At 45.1% G+C, this 25286-nt stretch overlaps 1 protein-coding gene across 2 annotated transcripts in view; it reads right to left on the bottom strand.

Moving 5' to 3' along the window:
• Window positions 1-573: 573 nt before the first annotated feature.
• The window catches only part of F13A1 (coagulation factor XIII A chain), a 102588-nt gene continuing 77875 nt past the window's right edge, over window positions 574-25286 (bottom strand). For both annotated transcript variants that reach the window (XM_063130321.1, XM_063130322.1), the window contains exons 10-15: window positions 24512-24600; window positions 23200-23353; window positions 20999-21280; window positions 13462-13622; window positions 4734-4870; window positions 574-2190 (exon numbers count right to left, since the gene is read on the bottom strand). In XM_063130321.1, coding sequence (XP_062986391.1) covers window positions 2043-2190; window positions 4734-4870; window positions 13462-13622; window positions 20999-21280; window positions 23200-23353; window positions 24512-24600 — 971 coding nt within the window. In that variant the 3' untranslated portion in view covers window positions 574-2042. The remainder of the gene's footprint in view (window positions 2191-4733; window positions 4871-13461; window positions 13623-20998; window positions 21281-23199; window positions 23354-24511; window positions 24601-25286) is intronic.

Consider the following 25286-nt stretch of genomic DNA (forward strand, 5'->3'; position numbering starts at 1 on the left):
TTACTTTCCTCTTTGCTGGCAGGTCCACAATCTTTTCCTCTCTCTCTCTCTCTCTCTCTCTCTCTTGCCCCCTCTCTTGTCTGTGCTCTAAGTGCCAGGCAAAACCAACATGTTTCAATATACACTGAAATGATTTAAATAATTTGATAAAAGAAAGCTGGGATTTCTAGCTGAAGAGCAAGGTGAGGTGGGAAAAGTTACTGCTGAAATCCACAAGTTGTCCCAGTGGAATGGATAGGTTTTTTTTAGCTTTCTGTCCATAATAATTATAGCTAGCCACAATGGTGGTGAGAAGGTAGACTTTTTGTTGAAACTGGAAAGAAGATGGAGGACAACCTCGTGTGCAAGATTATAATGCAAAACTGTGAAATCTTGTTGCACTTGTAAAGGGGGGGAGGCTATCTGTAGGACTAAAATGTGAGTATCCCAGAGCAAAAGGCTTTACAAATTACCATAACCTTTGAAACAAACATGATTGTCACACCTGAAACCTATGTGACCTAGCTGTCACTCCAGTATGGTTGAGAGTACACTGTGTAAGCCTAGGAAGGGGAAATAAATTGCATGCATCAATTCTGAAGTTGTCATATCGTTTTTATCTTGCAGGGGTTGCTAGAAAGCTACTCAGGTAAGAGTTGATTCAAAGTGGAAGAGACACAACCAGGTACAGTAATTCTTTTATTGTGTTAGCTTTGGTTGATAAACTAGAGGAACATGGGCTTTCTAGGGTCTCCCGTAGACAGAAGTGAAAAGCAGGTGCTGCAGTGCGTTAAAAAAGCATGAATTGGAGCTCAGATGTGAACTAAGTTCTTTAACAGTGCACACTTTAGTTAAATAATATCTCAAGACTTCACAGAACAGTCTGCAGATCTACAATCCTCTACAAACCTTTATTTGTTTTGTTGATGGCCATATGTTGGCACCGGGACAGGCCCCAAGCCAAAATTGAGCCACCCTTTTTCTCTTTTTTTGTCCCCTCCTTTTTCTCTTTCTCCCTCTTTCTTCCCAAGCAGTGGGTTGCCAAGGAAGGGACAGATTGCTCTTGTCAGATGTTTCAACTCCGATCATATGAGGAGGGGCTTTTGAAATTAGGACAACGGCTGCCCATCTCTAATCTAAATGTCTACTCATAAGTAAGTGCTATTGAGTTCAATGACTCTCACTCCCAGGTAAGCATGCATTGTGCCTTTTCAAAGTGAGAACTGATGTGAAGAGGACACCTTTCTTCCCCATTTAAATTGTGTTGCCCTCTTCACATGCCATCATTTTGAAAAGGCTGCTGTGGACCCACTTGTCCTGAAGGTGTGGGAGAAGAGCCAAGAGTTCAAAACTTGCTTGTGGTGCCAAACCCTTATTTGCACACCAGCAAGCTTGTTCTGGGCCAATGTCTACTTAGTTTTTTAAAATGGCAATTTTTATTGCACATGGCAGCTTCTATCTTAGCTTTAAAATAAAATCTGTGAAATATCAGGCCTTTATTAAAACTAAAGTTCAAAGTACTCCAGGGACCGGAACCTTTAAAAATTGCCCTAGCTTTAATGTAAGAAGTCATAAACACATGCGAATAAGCAAAAATAATGCGACCTGCCACTTTATCTAATGCTGAGTAATTTCCTGCACCTTGAAATACATTTTGTTTTTAATCTGGCATTCAGTTACCTTCCTTTGTTGGATATGTATAGCCAATTCAGTGCTAAATCTGGACAGAGAAGATTATGCTCAAAGTATGACCACCCACCCCCCAGGCTCCTGTTCTATTTCATTGCCGATGGCATAAAAAGAACTTCCCAATACATCGTGCCCTGCTTTTACAAAAAAGTTGGGGTGGGTGGTTTAAAGAATGGGTCCAGGATTCTGTGGGGCAGCTTCTGAAATGAAAACTGCAAAGAACAGTAATTCAAGCATATGCATAGAATGTATAACACATGCAACCTTTGGATTATGGCCCTTGGAAGTGTAACTGTGTGCTTCTTGTAATGAAATTCCTAAAATACTGTGTTGGGGGTGGGGGGATGCAATGAAGGAAGAGAGATGAAAAATCATTACAAAGCACTCTGGATATTGATGTCCAACTCGCCATAGACGTGTCGTAGGGCATCACAATTCAAGCTTGCAATCAGCTTTCGGAGGCCGGCCCGCTTAGGAATGCATTTTTCTTCCCAGGTCAAGGTTGAATTCCTTGGAACCTCACTGCAAGGAGGGAGAACAGTGTCAACAGGGTGGCAGATGGGCCATCAATCCAATACACAAGCTGCCATCTTGGTAATGGCAAAGAGAATCTGATGTTAAAATTTAAAGAAATACCCTACCCCAAGTTGGGGGGATTTCACCCTTAAAAGAAAAAAGAAAAAGCTAGGCACATTAAGACACCCCAACAGAATTCAAAACTGTCGACCACAGGCAAAGGCTCCGATTTCTCCGATTTCTCCGATTTATAACCCTTTCTGCCATGCCATTTTCCTGATGTAAAGCTGCTATTTATCCACTGCTCTCTTTTCCCCCTAGCAGAGCAAATACCAACTCTATAGAGGGGTGACTTATATCAGGAAAATGGTGCAAGGGAAAAGGTTAACCTCCCTCCTCTAGGACTGTGGGGTTCCAATCTGAAGCTAGGGCCATAGCTAGATGGGGCGATATCCCGGTGATCGCCCCAGGATCGTCCCTGTGTGTCCACATGATGCACATGGCATCCCTGGAGCAGGGAGGGATGATCCCTCCCTTGGCCAGGAATATCGCCCTACAGTTGTAGCCCGCTTTTTCCGCAGTCTCGGGATGATCCCAAGACCACAGAAACTGTGGCCTGGCATCACGGTTTGTCCTGGCTCCTCGCAAGTAATCAGGAGGAGCCTGGAACTAGGCATGGGGTACAGAGCTCCTCAGGAGCTCTGTTTACATCAGGGGTGGGGTGGGGGAAGCGGGGATTTTATTTTTTTAAAAAAAGCTTAGTTTGTGCAAAAAACCCAAAATTGCAGGTGCAATGTCACATGCTGCAGGTGAACCAGGGCGACGATCTCACAATCATAAAATCACGAGATCACCTCCCTCCGCCCCCCCTCGTCTAGCTGAGGCCTTGATGTTTTTAACTTCAAAACACACACACACACACACACACACACACACACACACACACACACGGTGTTGGATCCAGGACCTGCCTTCTGTAAGGGAACTTCTACAAGAAGAAGGCTTCTGTAAGAGAAAGGGAACTTCCACAAGAAGACGACTTCTGCTTGTGGTTGGTTCCATTGTCCAATTTTTTGGAAGTCCCCTGTCATGACATCACAGCTCAACCCATTCAGCAAGATCTCCTGACTGTGTAGCATTTTCAGGGGCTGCAGTTGGAAGGAGGGGGCAGGGAAGTCCAATTCCATCCAGTGTAAATTTGGATCCAACCCATGGTTTACAGATCTACTGTATCACAACTAGTTTGGCCCTTATATCTATAATATCTCTTTATTGTAAGTAGTTTTGAAAATGCTTCCTCTCTAGCATTGACTCTATGCTCAAAAAACAAACAAATCCCAACACCCCCCACAATCCCAGCAAGGTGGCAAGAAATATCTTTGGCAGGATGACTTAAAAGTGGCCTCCTGTGATATCATTTTACACTGAAAGCAAGGATTGATTATAGAAGACTGGAGGGGGCACTTGCAATGGGACCTGGTCCAGAGATAATTAAAAAAAGAAACGCCAGCATACATCCCAGAGGAAAAGAGTATTATTTTAATTTTTTGATAATGGAATAAAACGGAACTAATTCCATTTGCCTGGAGTAACCTTAGTGATGGATGATTCTCAGTAATGTGCAAAGCCATCAGCATGGACCAGTCATTTATCATCTTCAATTCATGGAGTCAAATGGGATTAATATTTAAATAATCTGTGATGGGTTGTTTTCTAGGAGTAAAACTTGCCACTTCTATCCAGCCATATGAAAACTTGATCAGCACCATTTTATTTATTTGTTAGTTTATTTATTTTAAAACATTTATACCCCGTGTCATTTCTGAAGAGTTCCAGGTGGCTTACAATAAAGTCCATAATTGTTCAATGGAAAAAATCATTTTCATTACTACAAGCATCAGCAGGAATCTAACAATGCAACAGCTATCAAAATATTTTAAATACTCAAAGAAAAATGAGAGATTAAATTATCTACTAAAGGCCTTCCTAAAAAGGAACATATCTACCACCTATCAGAAGATGATTCATGAAAAAGTTAAAATGGACCTCCCTTGGAAGGAAGTTCCAGAGTCTTGGTAAAATCACTGAAAAGGCCATGTCCCTGGTCTCAACTAGACTTATCTCAAGGGTTGTAGGGACATACTGGAGGGCCTCTGAAGATGATCTCAATAGGTGGACAGGTCCAAGAATCTCAGCTTTAATGGCTTTTTAAAAAAGAAAACCAACCCCCCACCACCCCAAAACAGGCAACTTCTGGTTTTTGTGGTTTCAGAGAAAAGCTTGGAATTTTCAGCATCCAGAAATCTGTGCACACTATTTATAATACTGCAGTATGCAGTCTCCCAGACCTTTTTTTTTTAAAAAAAAAAACTTTTAATAAGCAGCAGGGATTAAAGGAGGTGTCTACGAGCACCATGTTGGGGACCTCAGATGACCTCAAGAGGGTACCTACTACAATAAACTCCCTCATGCTTGGTGTCAGCACACATGTTCATTGTGCTGTGAATACACCATTTAGGAAACCAGTGCTACATCAGACCTTTTCTTACCTGAACTGCTTTGAGGTTGGTTTCAGCAAGCCAGGCCCATCGAGTCGGACACAGACATTGTTGAGGTCCCGTTTCAGTGGGTTGGTGAACTCCACTATCACTACCATCTCCGTATCAACTGCTTTCGCTCCAGGAACCTGCAGAAAGAATGCAGATCAAAATCAGATAACAAAATATTGTATTCTTGCACTTTTCCCCCAGCCTGGTATCTTCCAGATAGACTATAACTCCCATGTTCTCCAAGGAACATACCCTTCTATAATATATATCTTGGTTATGTCTCTTGACTGGACTGCTACAATGCCATCTATGTGGGGTTTCCTTTGAGGACAGTTTGGAAGCATCAATGGGTGCAGAATTCTGCTGTCTGCTTCCTTGTGGGAGCCAGGCAATCAGAATATATAAATCACATCTATTTTGTACTGGCTGCACTGGCTGCTACTTGGCTTCCAGGCCCAACTTAAACTGCTTCAAAGCCCAAAATGGTTTGGGACGGAGCAGGTTTGCACCCATACAAACCTGCCTGGTTTCTTAGGCCCTGCTTTGAGTCCCAACCTCAAGAAGCATTAGACTGTCAGGAACCACTGGCAGGGCCTATGCTTATGAAACATGGAATTGCCTCCCTAAGAAGGTACATATGACCTCATATTGAGGACTTTTAAACAGGTTCAGAAGGCTTTTTGCTGTTCTTATAAACTGCTTTTAACTGATATTTTAGTTCTGAGTTTAAATGCTGCTACTCTTTAGGCCTGTTCAGACAACTAAGCCATGCTTAAGCCACTAACCCTTTTGCAGCAAATGGTTAGTGAGCATGTTTAAACTGTGGTTATATAGCCATCATGGTTAGGAGTGGTTCACAAGACACACTAAGCCACAATGTTTAGCTCAAAATGCTTAACCACTATTATAATATGTTTAGACGTTTATACATTGTGGTTTTTTTGGTTTGTAATATGTCAAAAGGAATGTTATATTTTTATTATATTGTCAGCCTCCTTGGAAGGGTTAATCCCTGAAAGGAGTCTAGAGACATAGAAATAAATATTAGAAAAATTGTGTTGATAAATGTGGGCTAAGTACACTTTGAAAGGCTTCCATTGCAGAGGCTATATTCCTAGGCAGAGAGCTTGGAGTTTTAACTAAACAAGAAATAGGCTTTGAGATTCAGGATGGGGATTCAATGTCCACCAAAAAATTGATGCAGGATTAGCAGTAGTATTGCCTACTTTTAGGAGGCCTGTTTGCTCACAATATGCTCTGCTTGTATATTTGTAAACAATCCGATATTCATTCATTCAAAGCATTTTTATCCCACTCCTCAGCCAAGGTTCCCAGAACAGCTTCCAAGAACAGAAATAAGACAATCCCTGCCCACACAGCACAAAAGGAATGGGGACTGGGAGGGAGGAAGAGAGGGGAAAAGCTAATTCAGGTACTAGATTCTTCATTGCAAAATCCAGCAGATAATGGATTGAATTATCTGCTGGACTTTGCATTGGGGTGGGTGGGGGCCATGGCTCAGTAGGAAAGCACCTTCTTTGCATGCTGAAGGTTCCAGGTTCATCTCCAGGTAGGGGTGGAGAACCTCTGCCTATAACCCTGGAGAGCCGCTGCCAGTCAGTGTCGACACTACTGGGCTAGATGGACCAAATATAAGGCAGCTTCCTATGTTCATATATTCCTATGAAGCTAAACATAATGGGAAAACTACTGGTTCCTCTTCATCTGATGGTTTTCAGCAGCAGTAACTGTTAGCAGGAGTGGGGAGAACTCTCAACTGGAGCTGAATCTGGACACCATAGAGCGGTGCCTGAGTGCTGCTTCCCCCCCCCCCCCACCTCCGATGGCCTCAGCAGTGGCAGTTGCTAGCAGGATATTACAAAGAAGCCATGAATATCAGTCCAGCCTCTCTCATTTCAAAGAAGCAGGCCCTGTAAAGAGGGCAACTCTGGAACTCTCTACCACTCAGGGAAAACCATGCCTACAGCCAATGCAGGCAGACTCTTAGCACGGAGGAAAGTCGCTGCTTTCAAAACATTCTTCTGTGCCATCGCAGTAAGGTAAACAACAGGGCCCTGATCTGGCTCTTTTGAACTCGTTATACACAACAGCTGGGGGGAATCCGCACGTCGTACCGAGACCGCTTCTAAGCGACCCCAGTGCGACGTGAAAGCGATCGTGTAACTTGCCTTTGGAAGAGCCGAGGAAGAGGCGTCCTTGGCGCCGCCGCCACCCACAGACCTCCTCGTCGACCGGCGAGGAGAGCTCGGCTGAAGAAGGTGGGGTGGAGAGCGGAAGAAGCTCTCCACCCTGCCTTCTTCCCCCGAGCTCTCTGTCCCAGCCGGCAAGGAGGTCTGTGGGGGGGGGGGGGGGGCGGCAGCAAGGACACCTCTTCATCGGCTCTTCAAAAGGCAAGTTACACGATCGCTTTCACGTCGCACTGGGGTTGCTTAGAAGAGGTCTCGGTACGACGTGCGGATTCCCCCCTGGTCGCCCTAGATGGGGCTCCAATTGTACATCTGAACTGACTTTGCTGGGTCTGGACAAGAGCTGGCAAAACTTTGCTTGTGACACCAGCCTCAGAAATGAATCTAAATTCTAAACTATGTTTTGCTTTCATCGGGAGCCTACTAAAGTCATGGAAAGGCAGTTCAATAGGGGAAAGAGTTCTATTAGACTCTAACAGGTGCTGGACGGTGGCCATAGACTTCACCCTGGCAAACTCCCCTGGGACTGGATTGAGCTTTTTGCCTAGGAGGGACATAAAGAATTAGCATTTTAAAAAATGAAAGGAAAAGAATGAAACCCCCCCCCACCGTGCTTCAAAATGCATAATTCATGCCAACATCTGTGGTATGTCACATTTATCTTAACACATGAGAATGAACCAATTCAGCCTATGCTTTTTAAGGTTTTATGAATTATATTAAATCTTTATTTCTCTCTCCTAGGACTTCATTTAAAAATATAGAGAGAGGGATTGTATTCTTCTCTCAATTGAATCAGAAGGCTGCTTCATGGAAGGTAATCAGCATTATTCCAGGTTCGCATCCAAGGTAGCAAGAACAGGATTTAGCTACTAAATATAAATTGAATGCTGTGGTTTTGTATTAAAGTATACCTGACCCAGAAATGTTGATTTGGGGACAGTTTGGATGCATTGCTTAATCATTGTTTGGTATGATCAGAAAAAGCTGATCTGGTGTGATGAGAATGAGGCTAACGTGCCCTTCAGCTGGCAACCTCCCCCATGCTTCCTCTGCACAGCCATAAAGATGACTATGGAAGCATTCATTTCCATTTTAGATCAACCACAACTTGCCAGTCTTCCAAACCCACACAAACTGCGGTTAATCTTAATTATAATTAATGGAAACAAGCCAACTTCAAATCAGAGTTTATGAAGTTGGCTTGCTTTCACAAACCATAGTTCAGAGTAACTACAGTTTAGAGCTTGGATGACACACAAAGCTGTGGTTAATCTGAAAAGGAAGCTGAAGCTTCCCGTCTCTTCCGTGTGGCCATGCTGAGAGGAGGGAGAAGTAAGCTCATTCAGAGAACTCTAAACCATGGTTTAGCACGGGGGCGTTGAACCGCTTTCAGACCAAGTGCTGGATTCCATTTCGGAGAAGCTCTCAGGGGCCATATTCCGGGGGCGGATAGGGAGGAAGGCCAAAGGTGAAAGGCGTGGGGTCAAAATGACAAAAAGACACCAGCATAGTGTAGCTGGAAGGTCTTCCTGCCTGTAACTAAGCCTCAGGAGAGGAATTTCAACTTTGTACAGGGGGAGGGGGAACCCAGAAACCACCACACAATCAGTATTGAGGGGAAAGGGGCATGGCCATCTAGGGAACTCTGGAGGAGGCAGATTGGGAGCCTGGGAGGGCAAGGTTTGGTCTCTGGATCAGAGGTTGCCCACCCCTGGGTTTAGCATTATGTCTGAAGGTAGCCTTTGTTTTCTGATTTCCTTTCCTAACCTCCTCACCTGCTCAGAAATACATATTACCTTTTAAAGAGAATGCCGAAACGCCAGATTTCATTTTCCTCCCTAAAACTGATAATTTCCTAGCCCCCCTGGTTGAAGAAAACATTATTCATTTTCCATTCATGCTTGGAGAGTAGAAACTAATCCTGGGCTTCATAGCCACAATATGCCTAGGGCAGTACACCACGAGTTAATCACTCATTGTAAGTATGGATGTTTACACACTGGGTGCCTGATTTATTTGAGGGTGACTGTAGTGCCTGCCTACAGTGGAGTCACAGGGCAGACGAGACTTCCCTTTGCTCCATCCCCCTGCTAACAGGATTACCTGGTTGAATAACCGGGCAGAACATGGGGACAGTACAGAAAATGGGTGATCTCTGCACACCTCACAAATATCCCTTTCTTTGCACCATGCAAGTTGAGATCCAAGCTATAAACTAAAATCAAGTTCATCCCTCCCACTAACCAACACTTTTTTCAACATCCCTAATGATGAATTCTGGAAAGCTAAGTAAACAGAAACAATAATGGGTAACTAAGCTGGCCGGAAGATGAATCAAGAGAAGGTCCACAGCTGAGGGGCCATTTTGTTCTCCACCTAGTGTTTGAATGATGAGGAAAATCTATGGGGGTGGAAGGGACCTGGAGAGAGTGTTCAGTAGGGGTGTGCACGGACCCCCCGCTCCGCTTCTCTTCCAGATCCACGATTTGTAGATCGGGCTGCTCCGCCTATGTCCGCTCCGCTCCGCTGCGGAGCTCCGGATCCAGATCGGAGCTCCGTTCCCCCCCCCATAGGCTTGCATTGAAAGCTAAGAAAGTATACAACTTTTTTTCTGTTAAAGTTAGAAACCTCACCATGACACCTCATGGATGTATACACATGCACGCCAAGTTTCAAGCCAATCCCATCATCCCCTGATTTTTGGGGAATTTTTTGAAAATCGGGCACCCCATTCACACCCCTTTCGATGGCTCCGTCAATTTGCATGTCAGAAACCTCAAACTTGGCACCATGATAGCTTATCCAGGGATACACATGCACACCAAGATTCAAGGCAATCCCATTATCCCCTGATTTTTGGCGGGGCTCTAACTTTTTAACTCACCCCAAATCAAGTCCCATTTTACAACTACGTCAATTTGCATGTCAGAAACCTCACCTTCGGTCCCATGACAGCTTACCCATGTGTCCACATGGACGCGAAGTTTCAAGCCAATCCCATCATCCCCGGATTTTGGGGGAATTTATGAAAGTCGGACACCCCAGTATCTGCAGACAGCTCAATGGGCCCATTTCAAAGGAAATCCCAACATGCCATGAATTGGGGAGTAGAGATAAACCTAAATATGAATCTTCTTCCACACTTGAAAAATTGATTTGGAACTTCCAAAAGTCTAAGTGAGCGCAGGAAGGACTTATCCCCTGAGTCAAAGCAAGACACACAAAAACCAAACCATCCCTGTGAGGTGGGCAGGGGAGGAGGAAGGGAAGGCAGGCAGGCAGCAGACATTTCTGGGGGCACAAGGAAGTGAGCCAAGGATAGTTTCAAAGCCAGTAATGCATACAAAATGGAATAAATAAATAAACAAACAAAGGAGGGGTGGAATTAAAAGCAGCAGTGTTGCTGAATAAACAACAAGAAGAATTTTTTTAAAAAGGCTATATCTGTCTTTTACCAGTAAGAGGGGAGTGGACGTGCCCAAGGGGGAATCATCTGCCAATTTGACTGGTCCTGTCTAGGTACCAGTCTTTAAGAAGCAAACGATCACTTCAACTCATGATAGGCATTCACTCCAGTGATTTACCATTGGAGGGCTCTGATGGCCCTCCAAGGACAGGAGAGTGCACAGGGCACATCCTTGCCCTAGGGGAGCTCATCCCCTTGCACCACATCTATTCAGTTGTTCCCCAAAGTTAGGGTGGGTAGCAGTGCTGTGCTTTTTTTATCTCTTATTATTGGCTTAGTATATGATTTCAGGTTGTGTTTGTGCATTTGGTGGGGCTACTGTTTTAAAAAACACTGGGAAAAGTCTGTTCAGACTAAGAAAGAGAAGTTCCCAGAATCCCAAGTTATCCGTTTTGCCTATCCCCTCCTCCAACTTTGGGATCGTGTGATCATGACCGGGAGTTGACTCTGCCCCTCAGCCCTTCGAAAAAGGTATTTTCCCGCTGTTTTACCCGATTTTTCCAAAAATTCTAGCAAGCGAACCGCAGCACGAAGAGAGCTGAGAGTAGGCTCAAAATGACCCCCAGCCACGACTCTCTACGCACACGAACTTTCAGAAAGATAGCTTTAAAAACAACACAGTTATCCCCTATTCTTTTCCGCAATGCAATCCTATGGGTGAAATTTTTCAAAATGGCGATCGGATTGGTCCGCGAAAAGAGAAGCGCTCCGCGTATGGCCGCTTCTCTTCGCCATGCTTCTACGGGTCCCCGGTCTGCTTCTACTCCGCCTCTGGGCAAGGCAGAGCAGGCCAATTTACTTCTGATTCTCCGCTTCTAATCGGAGCGGAGCACATCCCTAGTGTTCAGGAACAAACAAGTAGTACAATTTGTACATTTCCAGCAGATTCCACTCTAAAAAGCAACGAAAGGTTTGACCAAGACACAGGTGAGTGTTGCGCCAACTAACAGATATCTGCAGGCAAGGTATGGCGCCCTGGCTACCAGCTGCTTCCTTCTGAAATATTATGCTGCTAAAACAAAATTGCCACAGCACAGACAGTAATACAGTTTTTGGTTTTGTGGTGCGTATGTGTGTGAATTTTGTTTTGTTTTTTAAAAAAAGGACCCTCTAAACTTTCAAGAATTTAAGCAAAAAAGAAAAAGGCACAAACTCAACTTTCAGACCATATAAAGCTTTTACTGCGGCCTGTCCCTCGACGCTGAAGCCTGTCTCTCGCATGTTTAATATTCCTGCTTTGCAGCAGAAGGGAAAGCCTAAGCAATTTAGGAGGTTTTTAACCCAGACAAGTCAGGCTCTGCTGTTCAGCTTTGGCAAAGAATTGAAAGGATTATACATTTTTAAAATGCAGTTATTGAAGATATGAGCTCGAAGCAAAGTTTATTTGACTTATTGGCCTCCTCTGAGGGATGCTCGGAAAAGACATAATGTTATTTGAGGACACTGCTGATAAACAGTTGCCCCGGCTAATTAGATACACAAAAGCAGGGGCTGCTGGAGGAGAACTTTCAAAACAAACTGCAGTGGTTTATGAGAGGAAGCCATTTTCTATCCAAGTCTCTCCCTGTTTTAGTTTGGGCTTCCATCACATTGTTGCACATTTTGTCTCCTTTGGAGCACGTTTGCTGTATGTAGCCGCATGGTTGTTGTCCGGACTACGGCTGTAGGCACTTTGGCAACCCCAACAGCACCCCTCCCCAACCTGGTGCCCTCCAGATGTTTTGGGACTACACAAAGTTGGGGAAGGCAACTTTACTGTGTCTGGAAGTCAGGAAAAGGTCTGGTAGCTTTACCTCTCCCAGGAAATCCATATAATAGCAGGAGATATGAAATGTTTTTAAAAATAAAAATATTTTTAAAATCACATCCCCAGCATTCCTGACCATTGGCCATGCTAGCTGGGGGATGCTAGGAGTTGTAGTCCAACACATCTGGAGGGCATCAGGTTGTGGAAGGCTGCCTTAGATAAAATATTAAAGCAAGATGTTCTTTCCTGTTGGATCTTCCTTATTCATCTTCTCTATCCCCCACCCCCACCCCGGTGTCATGTCTAGCCTTGTTCCCCTTGGGTTGGGGGAAGGTGTTTCAGGTGATCAATCAGAATCAGACTCTGAAGTAGAGGAGACGGCAACAGAAACATGCCAGATTGTACCAGTGGGGGAGGCAGCTCTCACGGGCTCTACACCAGCTGGGAATGAAGTTAACGCAGCAGACCTCATTATTGTCTCCCAAGAAGGCGGGAGGTCCTGGGAAAGACAACACCCGGTTTCCCAAACCCTGATGGACCAATCTTTACACTAGCCGAACTCCAGATGTGGGATTCCGGATGTGGTTGAATTACAGATCCAAACACCTCTGACCATTGACCATGCTGGCAGGGGCAGATGGGACTTGGAGTCCAACAAACACCTGGAGGGCCAAAGATTCCCCCAGCCCTGCTTTACATCCACCCCCAGTTGTCTCTACTCTCTATGCTTCCCACTGAAACGCAGCCTCTGTTTTTTTTGATAATGGGGAAACAGCTTGATTAGCCAATGAGGTTAGAGCTGGGATCTCCAACATGGGGCCCATGGGCACCAATGCTCCTTGGCAGACAGTGCCTGGCAAGTTCCCGCTCCTGATCTTTATTTTATTCCTTTTATTTTCAAATTATTTTTTTACCTGGGAGGCTACAAAGTGAAAGTCTTCCCTCCAGCACCATCTTGATTTCATCTCAAAAGAGTGGTTTTGTGATTTAGAGCTCAGACCACACCTCTGTCTTGTACTTAGGTTCTTGGGCAAGTTCCTTTTCTTTTAGTCTCACCAGCTTGCCTTCTAGGAAATGCATGCTTTGTGACTGGCCAAACCCATGGCAGCCATTTTATAAATAGCCAAGCACCCCATGGCAGCCATTTTGTGAGCTCACTGGCCCAAAACGCTTGGGGACCCCTGGCATGCAACATACCCCAAATATGACCAAAATATAGTCAAGGGAGCCAGATAGACTGAGATACGGGATACATTCAGATTCGGAGTAGCTCTGTGTTTCTTGCGATACGTCCCCGAAACTGACCTTCAGGATCAGCTGGGGTATTTTCAGCACAGCACTCTTCTGCTTGGCCAGGATCTTTTCTGTCTCGTTGACACGGGCTGTGACGAAGAAATGCAGGGAGGCTTGTTCCACCAACTGGCTCATGTACTCGTTCGCCTTGATTAGCACCTCGACAGTTTGAGCTGACAGGAGGAACAAACAAACAGTGAAACACAACTGAAGCCTGAAAGCAATATAGTTGCCAGTTATTGCTTCCAGTCCTGCTGATGCCGTATTACCCATAGGCCATCAGATGCAATAAAGACGCTGCTCGCAGAGAAAAACGGCACTTGCAAAGGCACAAGGAAGCATTCAGTTGGTGAACTGGGGCTTGTTCCCCGCTCCTTTTCTCTCTGGCTGTGGTCCAAACACACTAGTGATGTAGGGTGACCCTATGGAAAGGAGGACAGGGCTCCTATATCTTTAACAGTTGTATTGAAAAGGGAATTTCAGGAGGTGTCATTTGTATATATGGAGAACCTGGTGAAATTCCCTCTTCATCACAACAGTTAAAGCTGCAGGTGCCCTGCCCTCTTTTAAATCTGGTCACAGTATAGCTGCAGTATAGCTCCTGCAGCTTTTATTGTTGTGATGAAGAAGAAATTTCACCAGCTGTGACATGCATACAAATGACACCTGCTGAAATTCCTTTTTCTATGCAACTGTTAAAGATACAGGAGCCCTGTCCTCCTTTTCATATGGTCACCCTAAGTGATGCTGCAGGGGGGGAGGGAAGGGGTATCAGAAGATTTACATCATTTCCACTCATACTGTTAAAGGCGCTTCTCCACACAGCTGCTAGAATCAAGCAAAACAGGAAGACAGGTGCTGACACGGAAATTATTTCATTAAGACGGTACTTCTGCTTGAAGTTTCAGCTAGAGCTGAGCCAAAGGTTCTCAGGAGACATTTCCACACACCCTGAAAAAAATGTCTGTGGTTATTCATTTTTTTAAACCCACCACCAGCGCCACCTGAAAAAAAAGGCCACTGTGCAGAATTTTCTCCAGATATTCTTCAACCAATTATTTTTGTGGTGGCCACCATTTTGCCCCCATAATGCTGCAAAGTGAGTCTCTAGGGCATTCAGGAGGATGCAAAATGATGGAATTGCTGCTGCTGCTGCTGCTACCACTTGCAACGTCAGGGGAGGAGGAGGAGCAGCAGCAGCAGCTATGCTGCTACTAATGGTGAGCTCCACCCGTGAGAAATGGTTGGATAACGTCTTCTCCCTATGGAGAAATTTGATGAAACGGTTCCACCCTCCTCCAGTTTCTCTGGCCACAAATAGGGTGGAAAATTTAGATAGGCCATTTGCACATGGATCTAGTTTTGGCATGACATGTCTATCCTCTTCCATGCTGATCTTCTTAGTTCATGGGGACTAGAAACAACTGGGCCAGATCTACACATCGTTGCGAAGGCGCCTTTTTAAAAGACGTACCTAAAAGAAGCACCTCTTTCTTTACTGTGTGTACTGTGAGCTAGGCAGTGCCGCCTGCAGAAGAATCTCTACCCCATTCAAAGACGCTGCTCTGCTCTGGCCGCTTCCCCCTCGCGTGTTCTTCCATTCGAATAATCCCCCCTCCCACCCGGCGGCTCTTCTCGCGCGTCCCGGCAGTGGCGGCTCCTCCTGCAAAACACTTTTCTCCCTTGGTGTGTTTGTATTTGCATGCGCGTGTGCGAGCACACACCGAAGAGAGTCCCGGGGAGATGAGACTGCGAGGGAGAGCGAGAGGCAGGAGCTGAACTCGTCCGCCGCGGGCACGCAAACACAAATACAAACACACCGAGGGAGAAAAGTGTTTTGTAGGAGGAGCCGCCGCCGCCGCCGGGACACACCAGAAGAGCCGCCGGGTGTGAGGGGGGATTATTCGAATGGAAGAACAAGCGAGGGGGAAGCGGTCAGAGCAGAGCAGCGTCTTTAAATGGGGTAGAGATTCTTCCGCAGGCGGTGCTGCCTAGCTCACAGTACACACAGTAAAGAAAGAGGCGCTTCTTTTAGGTACGTCTTTAAAAAAAGGCGCCTTCGCAACGACGTATAGATCTGGCCCTGGAATGAAGATCCTTCTCTTTCCACTTGAATATGTGGCTTGTGGCAATGCTAAATGCTCTAGCAGTGCAATCCTAAGCCTATTTACTTAGACAAAACTGCCACTGAGTTCAATGGGACTTACTCCCTATCAAGTGTCTTTAGGACTGCAGCCTAAATCAGTACAGCCAAGCTGAGAGTAATTTTTTAGAAGTTATATTTACAACTCCACAACAACTGATAAACTCTATTTACTCTGGAGTAAGCTGGAGAAGATTAATTTCAAGCAGCGTACTGTTTTCTTAATTAAGATGTTGAGTTTGGCTGGAGAACACCGCATCCATTCAAAATGTGTTTGGGAATTTGGAAATAAGCTCGCTCATAAACCTTACTTGCAGCCACTGGTTTTGCATTGCTTCTTCATCCATCTTTAAAAGGCTGGCATCTGGCATCTGAAAGCAGCCCCCAAGGTGCATTTGTACTAATGCCCTCCAACAGTAGTCGCTTCCTCCACTTGGCCGTTGTGGGCTCTCCACAAGTTCCCAACGATGCAGAGCATTTTTCATCCCCTCTGATGTAAGACAGGGTTTGGAAGTACTCCAGGTCTCCGTCCTTGGACCTAGGAGCCTCAGTGTGGCCAGATGCAAAGAGGGCAGGGCACCTCTTTTCATAGTTCCGTAGAAGTGGGAGTTTCAGCAGATGTAGCTTGGATGCCGTTGCAGCTTGTGTGAATTCAATTATCTCACAGAAGCCCTGCCCTGTTTTGCATCTGGACACCATAAGGCGTCTCAGCTCATTGGCGCACCTTTATCCTTGCGTCAGTGGGGCCTTTAAGGCCGCCATCGGCGCAGCAGGGGAGAAGTGTGCCATTTACGGAATTGCTGCAGGAATTGCGCAATTCCCTCATCGCGTCCACGGTGGCTGCCATTGACAGGGGAAGGGGAAGGGCGTGATTTCGGTGCCCACGCGGGTGGCTGCCAAGCACTCGCTTGGGCTTTGCGAGTGCTTGGGTGGGGGCCTGTGCTAGTGACAGGAGTGCCTGGCTGGGTCTGGGAGAGAGGATATCGCGGTGGGGGGGATGGTGTCCGCAGGACTCCTGGACCCACTCAGGTACTTGAGGCATCCCTAGGTGAATTAGGTTATCCTCTCTTTTTTCAGGCAGCTTTAACAGCTGTATGGCAGGCAGGCACAAGTTGGATTGTTCAGACATATGAGAATTTCAGCTCAGCTCAGTTTTTTTATATGAATTTGTCAACATTCGCAAAGTACTTCCTATTCAGTTCTCTATGCTCTGGTAACCCCCAGGTTAGATTACTGTAATGCACTTTAAGTGGGGCTGCCTTTGAAGATGGTTCAGAAGCTGCAGCTTGTGCAAAATGTGGCAGACAAATTAATAATGGGGACCAGAAGGTTCGAACATATAAGACCAGCTCTGGCCGCTTACATTGGCTACCTATAAAGCGTTACACGGCTCGGGACCGCAGTACCTGATGGAGTGCCTCTCCTGACACGAACCTACCTGTACACTACACTCAACATCTAAAGTCCATCTTCAGCCTTCCTCAACCTGGGGCGCTCCAGATGTGTTGGACTACATCTCCCAGAATGCCCCAGCCAGCTGGCTGGGGCATTCTGGGAGATGTAGTCCAACACATCTGGAGCGCCGCAGGTTGAGGAAGGCTGATCTAGATAGCCACAAAGCCATTAAGCTACAACCCCCTGGCCACTTACTTGGGACTGAACCCCACTAAACTCAGTAGGGCTTACTTCTGACTAGACATGTGTAGGATTGCGCTGTTAAATAAGCTTGGGTCTGGCAGGGCTTGGATGGGGAGGGGAGGCAGGGAGAGACACACCGAGCTGGGCAGCAGCCACAAAGAACAAAGCTATGCTTCTGCCCTCTTGCCTTGATTTTGTTACATTTGGAAATGCCAAACTTCTAACCCCTCTCACTTTTCCCCCCCACATGTGAAAAAGATGAGCTGCTTTACCTCCTTTTGTTCCATCCACATCAAAATGGAGCCCTGGCTTTCATTCTTGTAACTATTCCCTGGCAACCATCTGACCCAGATTTCTAAAACCTGTCAAAAGTTGTTTGATGTGGCCCCTCTGCTGCAAAGGAATTACACAATATGCCCCTAAGTCTTAACCTCAGATAAAACTTAGGAACAGTCATTGAGACCAAGAGAGGAGGGAGAGAGAGAGAAGAAAGGATTAGCTATGTGATAGGTGAATCTTATTTTACAATTTGAAAACTAGTGTGTGATAGAAAAATGACAGGTTAAGTTTGCAATCCTAATCATTCTATGGGATTTTCTACATGAGGCTGTTAATCCAATGTATCTACTATCAGTTTTGCTGCACAATTGAGATCTGAGCACTATACAAAGAGTGTTTCCTTTCCTGCTTTTCTGCTACATAACCTCTAGGTGGCACTGTGGTATAGTGAAATACACAAGTGAAAAAGCGTTTTCTTTCACTTCTGTAATTAAATGGTGCATTTCCTCTGCTCTAAAAAAACTTACTGAAAGTACTGTTTAAATACAGAAGCGTAATGGGGTGGGGTCACAACATCATCTAAAGAATCCACAAAGGACTGTGGGTAGGGGATGATGAGTGCACAATAAATGTCTCATGTAGGAAAGTTCTTAGAAGAATATCCCATTGAAGCATCCACAAACACAATACAGACCACATAAGATCTATGATGCTGGAGGGAACTGGGATTGTTCCAACTGGCCTAACACCCCCAGGGGTGTATTCACTCATCCATTGGATCCACTCGACATCTATATGGTGGGTGTAACATTTGAATAGAGGGCTACGCGTATAGACTTCAATGCACCGTCCCAATCCACTCATTCCCCCTCCCTCCAGTTTTGGGTTTGATGCACATTGGCAGCTATTTGTCCTATGACCAGATGATGTGAGGGGGGTCCAAGGCTTCCAGGAGGATAGGGATGACTGGCAAATAGGCACTGGGCTTCTGTTACATTTGAGCTCAACTCAAGGCTAGGAGCTGAAGGAGATGTGCTTGGATGAACTCTCTCCACTGAAATGAATGAGACTTGCCTATTTTAAGATAGGGGAGGACAACTTGAAGCCACAGGGCTGGGTGAGACCTTCAGCTTAGTTTCAAAAGCCCTCCGCAAGTGATGGGTTCAGATCTTCATCAAGCCCCTCCTAGCAGCACACTAGCAGGGAGGAAGAGTGAGAGATTGAGAAAAGGGAGTACAGGTACAGGGCCCAGCTCGCCCAGAGGCAATCTCCAGGGACAGCCCTTCCCCCTGGCTCTGAGGAAGGACATGCCAGATCCAGGAACTTGGGCTTGGATAGCTCTCTGCAGACCCACACTGGCCACTTTTTATGGCTGACAGGGCTCTTCTGAGAGTGAGCCCACCGACCCACCCACCCACCCACCACCAGCTTTCCCTGAGAAAACCTTCAGAGCAAACCAGAGTGTGTGTGTGTGTGGGGGGGTGCACTGGAGAACCAACTAGCTGCTCTCCCATTGTGGCAAATGTGACCATGGGAGTACAGCCCATGGAGTCTCCAGAGCATCTGCCCACCCTGTGGTACTCGCCTACTCCAGTGCCCATTTGGGCCAGCAACACCTGCACTGGGTGCTCTTGATGATGGGGGGGGGGAGAGCATGCTGCCTCCTGGGGTGAATCCTGCAGAGAGAGAGAGGAGAGAGTAAAGGAAGGCAGTGGCAGAAAAAGAGAGAAAAGTGGTGGAGAGAGAGAGGAAAATAGGGATTTGTGATGAAGAAAAGAAGAGACTCTTGATGAAGAACGTGGTCTGAAACATGATGGTGGGGGAAGGAATTTGAATGGATGGCCTTCCCCCTCCTCTCCTAAATGTTGCCCCTGATGGGACTGGCTACCCTCCTTTCACAAGCTAAATTTAACTGAATAGAATTGATAGCCCCTTTGAAGACGCTTGAAGTATTCAAATCCTCAAAGTTGCTTTCAACCTACACAATCCCTTTAATCATGATTGGGAGGCTTACGTGCTCCTTTTCTGTTTGGAAACCTGTTTTGCTCTTTCCTGACGGGTCCTAATCATGCCACCAACTCCTTATCATCTCTACAAGATAACTGAATGTACGCACAGGATTTTACTCCATCAGTAAACCAAGCCATTCTGAAACCTGCTCAGGTGCCTGATGTGTGTGTGATGCATGCCTGCGTGAGATTCTATACACTTCAGCGTATGTGAGTCTGAATCCACACACAAATCCACACAGACTGTCGCCTTCATTGGGAGCTTCTCTAACTGCAAATTAGCAACACATCACAAGACAGAGGGGAGACACAATTGTGTTGGGGTTTGGGAGCAAGACTCAGGGCTAAATTACATGCCATGTTAAATGGGTAGCATACAGCTGATCCTCACCATTTTGATTACATTAGTGCAAGCATGTTCTTTATGGTTTTTTTGTGAACCGCCCAGAGAGCTTTGGCTATTGGGTGGTATAAAAATGTAATAAATAAATAAATAAATAAATAAATAAGCAAGCAAGCAAGCAAGCATGTGGGAACCTGATCCAAATAACCTTTCAATCCAGCCACTTCCCCCCTCCACACATACACTGCAGGGGCTAAATGAAAAGGAGGGGAACCCCCCCCCATTGGCATTGTGGGAAATCTAAAATGCGCAACCTGTGGCTGCCGACAACACTTCTTCTTTCTGATATTAGGAAGCCAGCTGATGTCTCAGACAATACTTTGAGCCTGGAGCCGGCCTGCTAGCTCTGAACTACAAAGCCCAAACAGCCTAGGCCCAGGATAGGAAAGAACCATCTCCCATAGGAACCTACCCAATTTATTCAGAACATTATTTTCCAAGTCCCACCACACACACACACACACACGCACACACGCACGCACGCACACACACACACACACACACACTTCCTGTAATTAAGGAGGAGTCTGGAGTAGTTCTAAGTCTTTGCCGTGGTCTCTCCAATAATGTTTGCTTGGCACCACCAGTTCTCACCAGCTTTTGTACAATTCTGTTTCTATTGTTTTGCTACTACTGCTTCTGTTGTTTTGCTGCTGTGCCATTACTACTGTTTGTAGGCATTTTAAGTACTTGCTTGCTGATGATGCAAAACATTTTACTATGGAGCATACTTTTCAATTATTGTAAGACGCTTTGTACATTTCAACAATAAAGTGGGGCAAGCACATTTTAAATAAATGTGTTTTTTCCCCTTCATTTTCTTATTGTACCCTTACCCTTTTTTTTGTAGCGTTTATAAATCACCCTTCATCCACAAGGATTCCCAGAGAGGTGAACACAAGAATTAAAAATGAACAAACAAATAAATCCACTATAAAAAAACAGAACAACAACCAAACAAATAAAACAATAAGAACTGTTATCTGTTTTCCAACATGAGCCTTCAAGGAGGGGTGAGCCCCTACATTTTAATTAATGACATTTCATTGGATGTTGTTAATTACATTAAGGCCTTACCTTGCTTGGGCTCCAGTGACACATCAAAACTGTGGTTCTTGAATTCTGTCTTTGGAACCCCAGTGTAAAACACAACGTTGCCAGAAAGGTAAGATGTCAGAGTGTACTGGCTTTGGGTATTGTTTCGGAATGTAACACTGACATTGAAGTTGCTGCCAATTAACGCCTCTTCCACTACGAAGTCCATGTCAACCTCCCTACTGGGTGTGATGTCCTGGGTCAGATTTTTTTTAACGCCATACATCAGGGCGGTTTCCAGGGCCAGTCTTTCTTCAGCTGTGCCTGGAAAGCAAATGGGACCTGGTCTTAAAAAAATGCAAACCATTTGCACATCACACTAAACCAGCCTTCCCCAAGCTGGTGCCCTCCCAATGTTTTGGACTTCAACTCCCATCAGTCCCACTCAGTCCAGGCAATGGTCAGGAATGCTGAGAGTTATAGTCCAACAACGACCTCTCAAAATACAATATCCACAAGCAGGAACAAGGCACAGGGAGCCTCTACATTAAGGGAAAAACCCCGCAACCTTACCAAGTTTTATATTTCTCAGGTCTTCCACAATCATTACGGGCTTCTTTAGATGGCGACCAATGGTGACCACACGATTTGAATTAAAACCTTCCCTTCTGGGCAATGCTCCATAAACACTGCCATCTAGTGATGGAATTATACTGCTACACCACATTTATATGCTGGGGAAATCCCATGAAAATTTAAATACTGGATTATCTCAGGGTTTTTTTTTAAAAAAAACACGAGATTTCTGGGGGATGATGTAATGTAAAGGACCCACAAACTTCTGTGAGTGGCCAATCATGAGCAGGCAATAAACCACTCATGTAGAGGAGCTCTCAGGCTCATGCACATTTCTGCCCCTTCAACAGCTGCGTTTGCGTTTGCTTTCCTTACCCATAATTTGTTGTGTTGTCGGGTAAAATAAACTGTGATTGATGTATCTATAGATAATTCCAAACAGGCCAACTTCTGAATGTAGTTTCTGAAGCTGATTTGTTGAAACTAACCATAGTAAGCGCCAATCCTAATTCTGAATCTAGACAGCACATGGTTAACTAAAAGCAACCAGAGTTCTCTTCTTGGCTGCACGGGAGGAAGAGCAGGGAAAGCGAAGCATGTGTGACTGTTCCTTGCTGCAGCTCATGCACATCACATTAAATCATGATTTAGCATGATGTAGGAATTAATTATCAACAATTAAGTTGATAAACTGTTAAAATACTGAGAAAATAAAAAGGTCTTCATCTGGCGTCTAAAAGAGTATAATATAGGTGCCAGGTGAACTCTCTAGGGAGCTCATTCCACAGCCAGGGTGCCACAGCAGAGAAGGCCCTCCTCCTGGTAGCCACCTGCCTCACTTCCTTTGGCAGGGACTCATGGAGAAGGACCTCTGAGGATGATCTTAGGTACATATGGGAGAAGGCTAAAGCACTAAATAGGCTATCAGCTAGTTTGGATAGCTTTATAAACTAACATATGAAGAAGACTCAAGTAATAGCATGCAGCCCCCCTTTTTAGTATTATTTATTACATTTATATACCTCCCCATAGCTGAAGATCTTTGGGTGGTTTATAAAAGCTCCTCCCTTCATGTAAGCAAGTGAACAAGCCAGGAAATCCTCAATAAACTATAGTTTCCTGTTTTGTCTGAACTAGGAAACTATGGTTAACAGCTTCAGAGCAAGCCAGGCTATTAAGACAACTTCAAACCATGGTTTCATATCCTCACTTGTTCCAAATCCATTAACCGTAGTTTCTTGATTTGGACAAAATGGGAAACTATGGTTAGAAACTTCCTTGTTTGTTTGCTCTCTAGGGGGGATTCCACACATCATACTGAGGGCGCTTCCATGCGCCCCCAGTGCGCCCCCAAAGCGATCGTGTAGCTTGCCTGGAGAAGAGACGAGAAAGAGGCGTCCTTGCCGCCGCTGCCGCCACCCACCTCCCTCCTCGCCGGCCGGGTCGGAGAGCTCGGCGGAAGAAGGCGGGGTCTCAGTACGATGTGTAGAATCCCCCTTGCATGAAATGGCTGCATGCATGGCCAAAAGCCCAACTTATAAAGGTCATTAAGCAGCCATAAAGAGAAACTGCTATGAATGGACAATAAGGGAAGCTATTCTGTGGATGTTTGGGCCTAGATAAATTATGCTCTATGCATTTATTATTGCGTTTGGTCATGGAATTACCTTCTCGGAATTTGTACTGCTCAGTAATGTCCTTCATCTTATCTGTACCCTCTTCTTTAGTCAGGATTAAGATCCCAATCTGGGTCTTGTCAATATGTTGAACTACCCTAATTCCATTTGTCATTGCTTTTGAGTATACAACATCGCTGTTCACCTAAAAATTAAAACAAACAAACCAGGCAAAGCCTGAAGTCACCTGCTGGGTAGCATAAAAACCTATGCATCAGTAATTGCTGAACTGTGGGCTGTGAAAGAACATACTGTGCTGTGAGAAATGCATTAGTAATAATATATATATTTAAAAATAAATGAAATAAAATCAAAGTTCCTGTGAGCCCAAAGCCGTCATCCACAGTGGAAGCTGCTTGATGGGTTACTGCATGACTCGCTGCTTTGGTCCCCTCCCCTTTGCTTCATCCATCTTAATAAAGACATTTAGGTCTTCTCACAGGAACCGTATTCCTTTCTAGGTTTTGTACAGCACCAAACACACACTGGGTGGGATCCAGGATCTGCTTCCCACCAAAGGAAAGGATGTTCTGTGACAGAAAGGGCTTCATTCACAAAGGATGCCTCCACCAAAGTTTGGGGGATGCCCCCTTGCCCAACAGCACAGTTCACCCTATACAGCAGGGTTTCTTACTCTCTGACTGGGTTCACACAACACGATATCCCACACTCAGTGGTTAAGTATGGGTTGTTGCTGATCTGTGGGTTTTCGTGTTGTCTGAACCCAGAGCATTTTCCTAAAGGTAACTTATTAACCACATGGGGTTTTTTTTATATATTTTTCTCAAACAAGCCACCTTGAGAACCCATGGTTTGTCATTGGCCTGTTCAGGTTGGTTAACAAGCCACACTGTGGAAAATGTGCCAAGTTCAGACAACATGAGAACCTATGGTTTAATGGCAACATGAGAACCCATGGTTTAATGACAACATACGGTTCAATGACAACCCACACTCAACCCAAAATGTAGTAGGTTTAGGGGGCTGGAGGGAAGGAGGAAGTGAGGACATCTGCTTCTGCCAGCACTGTTCATCCAGTGTAAATCTGGATCCAACCCAACATTAAATAGTGGCCATGCTAGTAATAATAAAGGTGATAGTAGAGGAACGGTAGTGCCTAAATTTATGTTATACGCTGCCCTGAAAATATTTTAAATTGAAAAGTGGGACACAAATGGATTAAATAAAGAAAATGTAAGTTGATCCCATGACATGACTTTATGTATAAAAGCAAAGAGCCACTTAAGTCTCAATCATATGTATTACTCAAGCCATTTGACCAATATTTTTCACTGTTTCATACCTCTGCAAAAACAAAAGGCGCATCAAACTGGAAGCAGACATGTCCATGCTTAATGGCTTGAACTGAAGCTGGGCCGCACCGATACATGCCTAGATGAGAAGAACCAAAATGGGATACAAGTCTTGAGTCTCCTGTAGTGCCACCAGAAGCCTCCCACCCTGTTTGCCAGTTCCCTTCTCATTTCAGATTTTTTAATACTATGCACTCGATCAGCTGTCAGCCAGAGGCTATCGCAAAAAAGGCAATATTGCCAAAAGGTTACATAATTATAAGAGAGTCAATACGTATCACATTCACAGACATTGGTAGCAGCCATTTGACAGCAATACACCGATATACTATTCTTTCCCTCTCCCAGAGAGAGAGGAAAGAATCTCTCGCTAAAACATGCCTAAGATATATTTACAGATTAATACTCTGAGTAATATTTGCTCAGGTTCTAGATGTAATTAATGGAAGGGATGCTGCCTTGTAACAAAAGAGTATGATTTTGAACCTCCATGGGAAACATTCTGCCTAACGCAAGTACAATTAGGAGATCTTCTCTTGCCTTATGTTGCAAAAGAAAGTGGGCAATTTCTCTGCAAACACAGAACCTTACGGCATGGTTCAAGCTAGGGAGGGACGAATCTATCCATTTCGTGTGAGCTCCCAGAAGTCTTTGGTTCTACTATAAAGAGAATACGGGTCACAGTGGACCTTCAGTCTAATTCAGCAAGGCTGCTCTTATTTCACAGCAAAGTCACTTGAAAATCTCCTCTTGACTGAAACGGAT

This window comes from Elgaria multicarinata, chromosome 7, assembly GCF_023053635.1.
Source record: "Elgaria multicarinata webbii isolate HBS135686 ecotype San Diego chromosome 7, rElgMul1.1.pri, whole genome shotgun sequence".
NCBI lineage: Eukaryota > Metazoa > Chordata > Lepidosauria > Squamata > Anguidae > Elgaria > Elgaria multicarinata.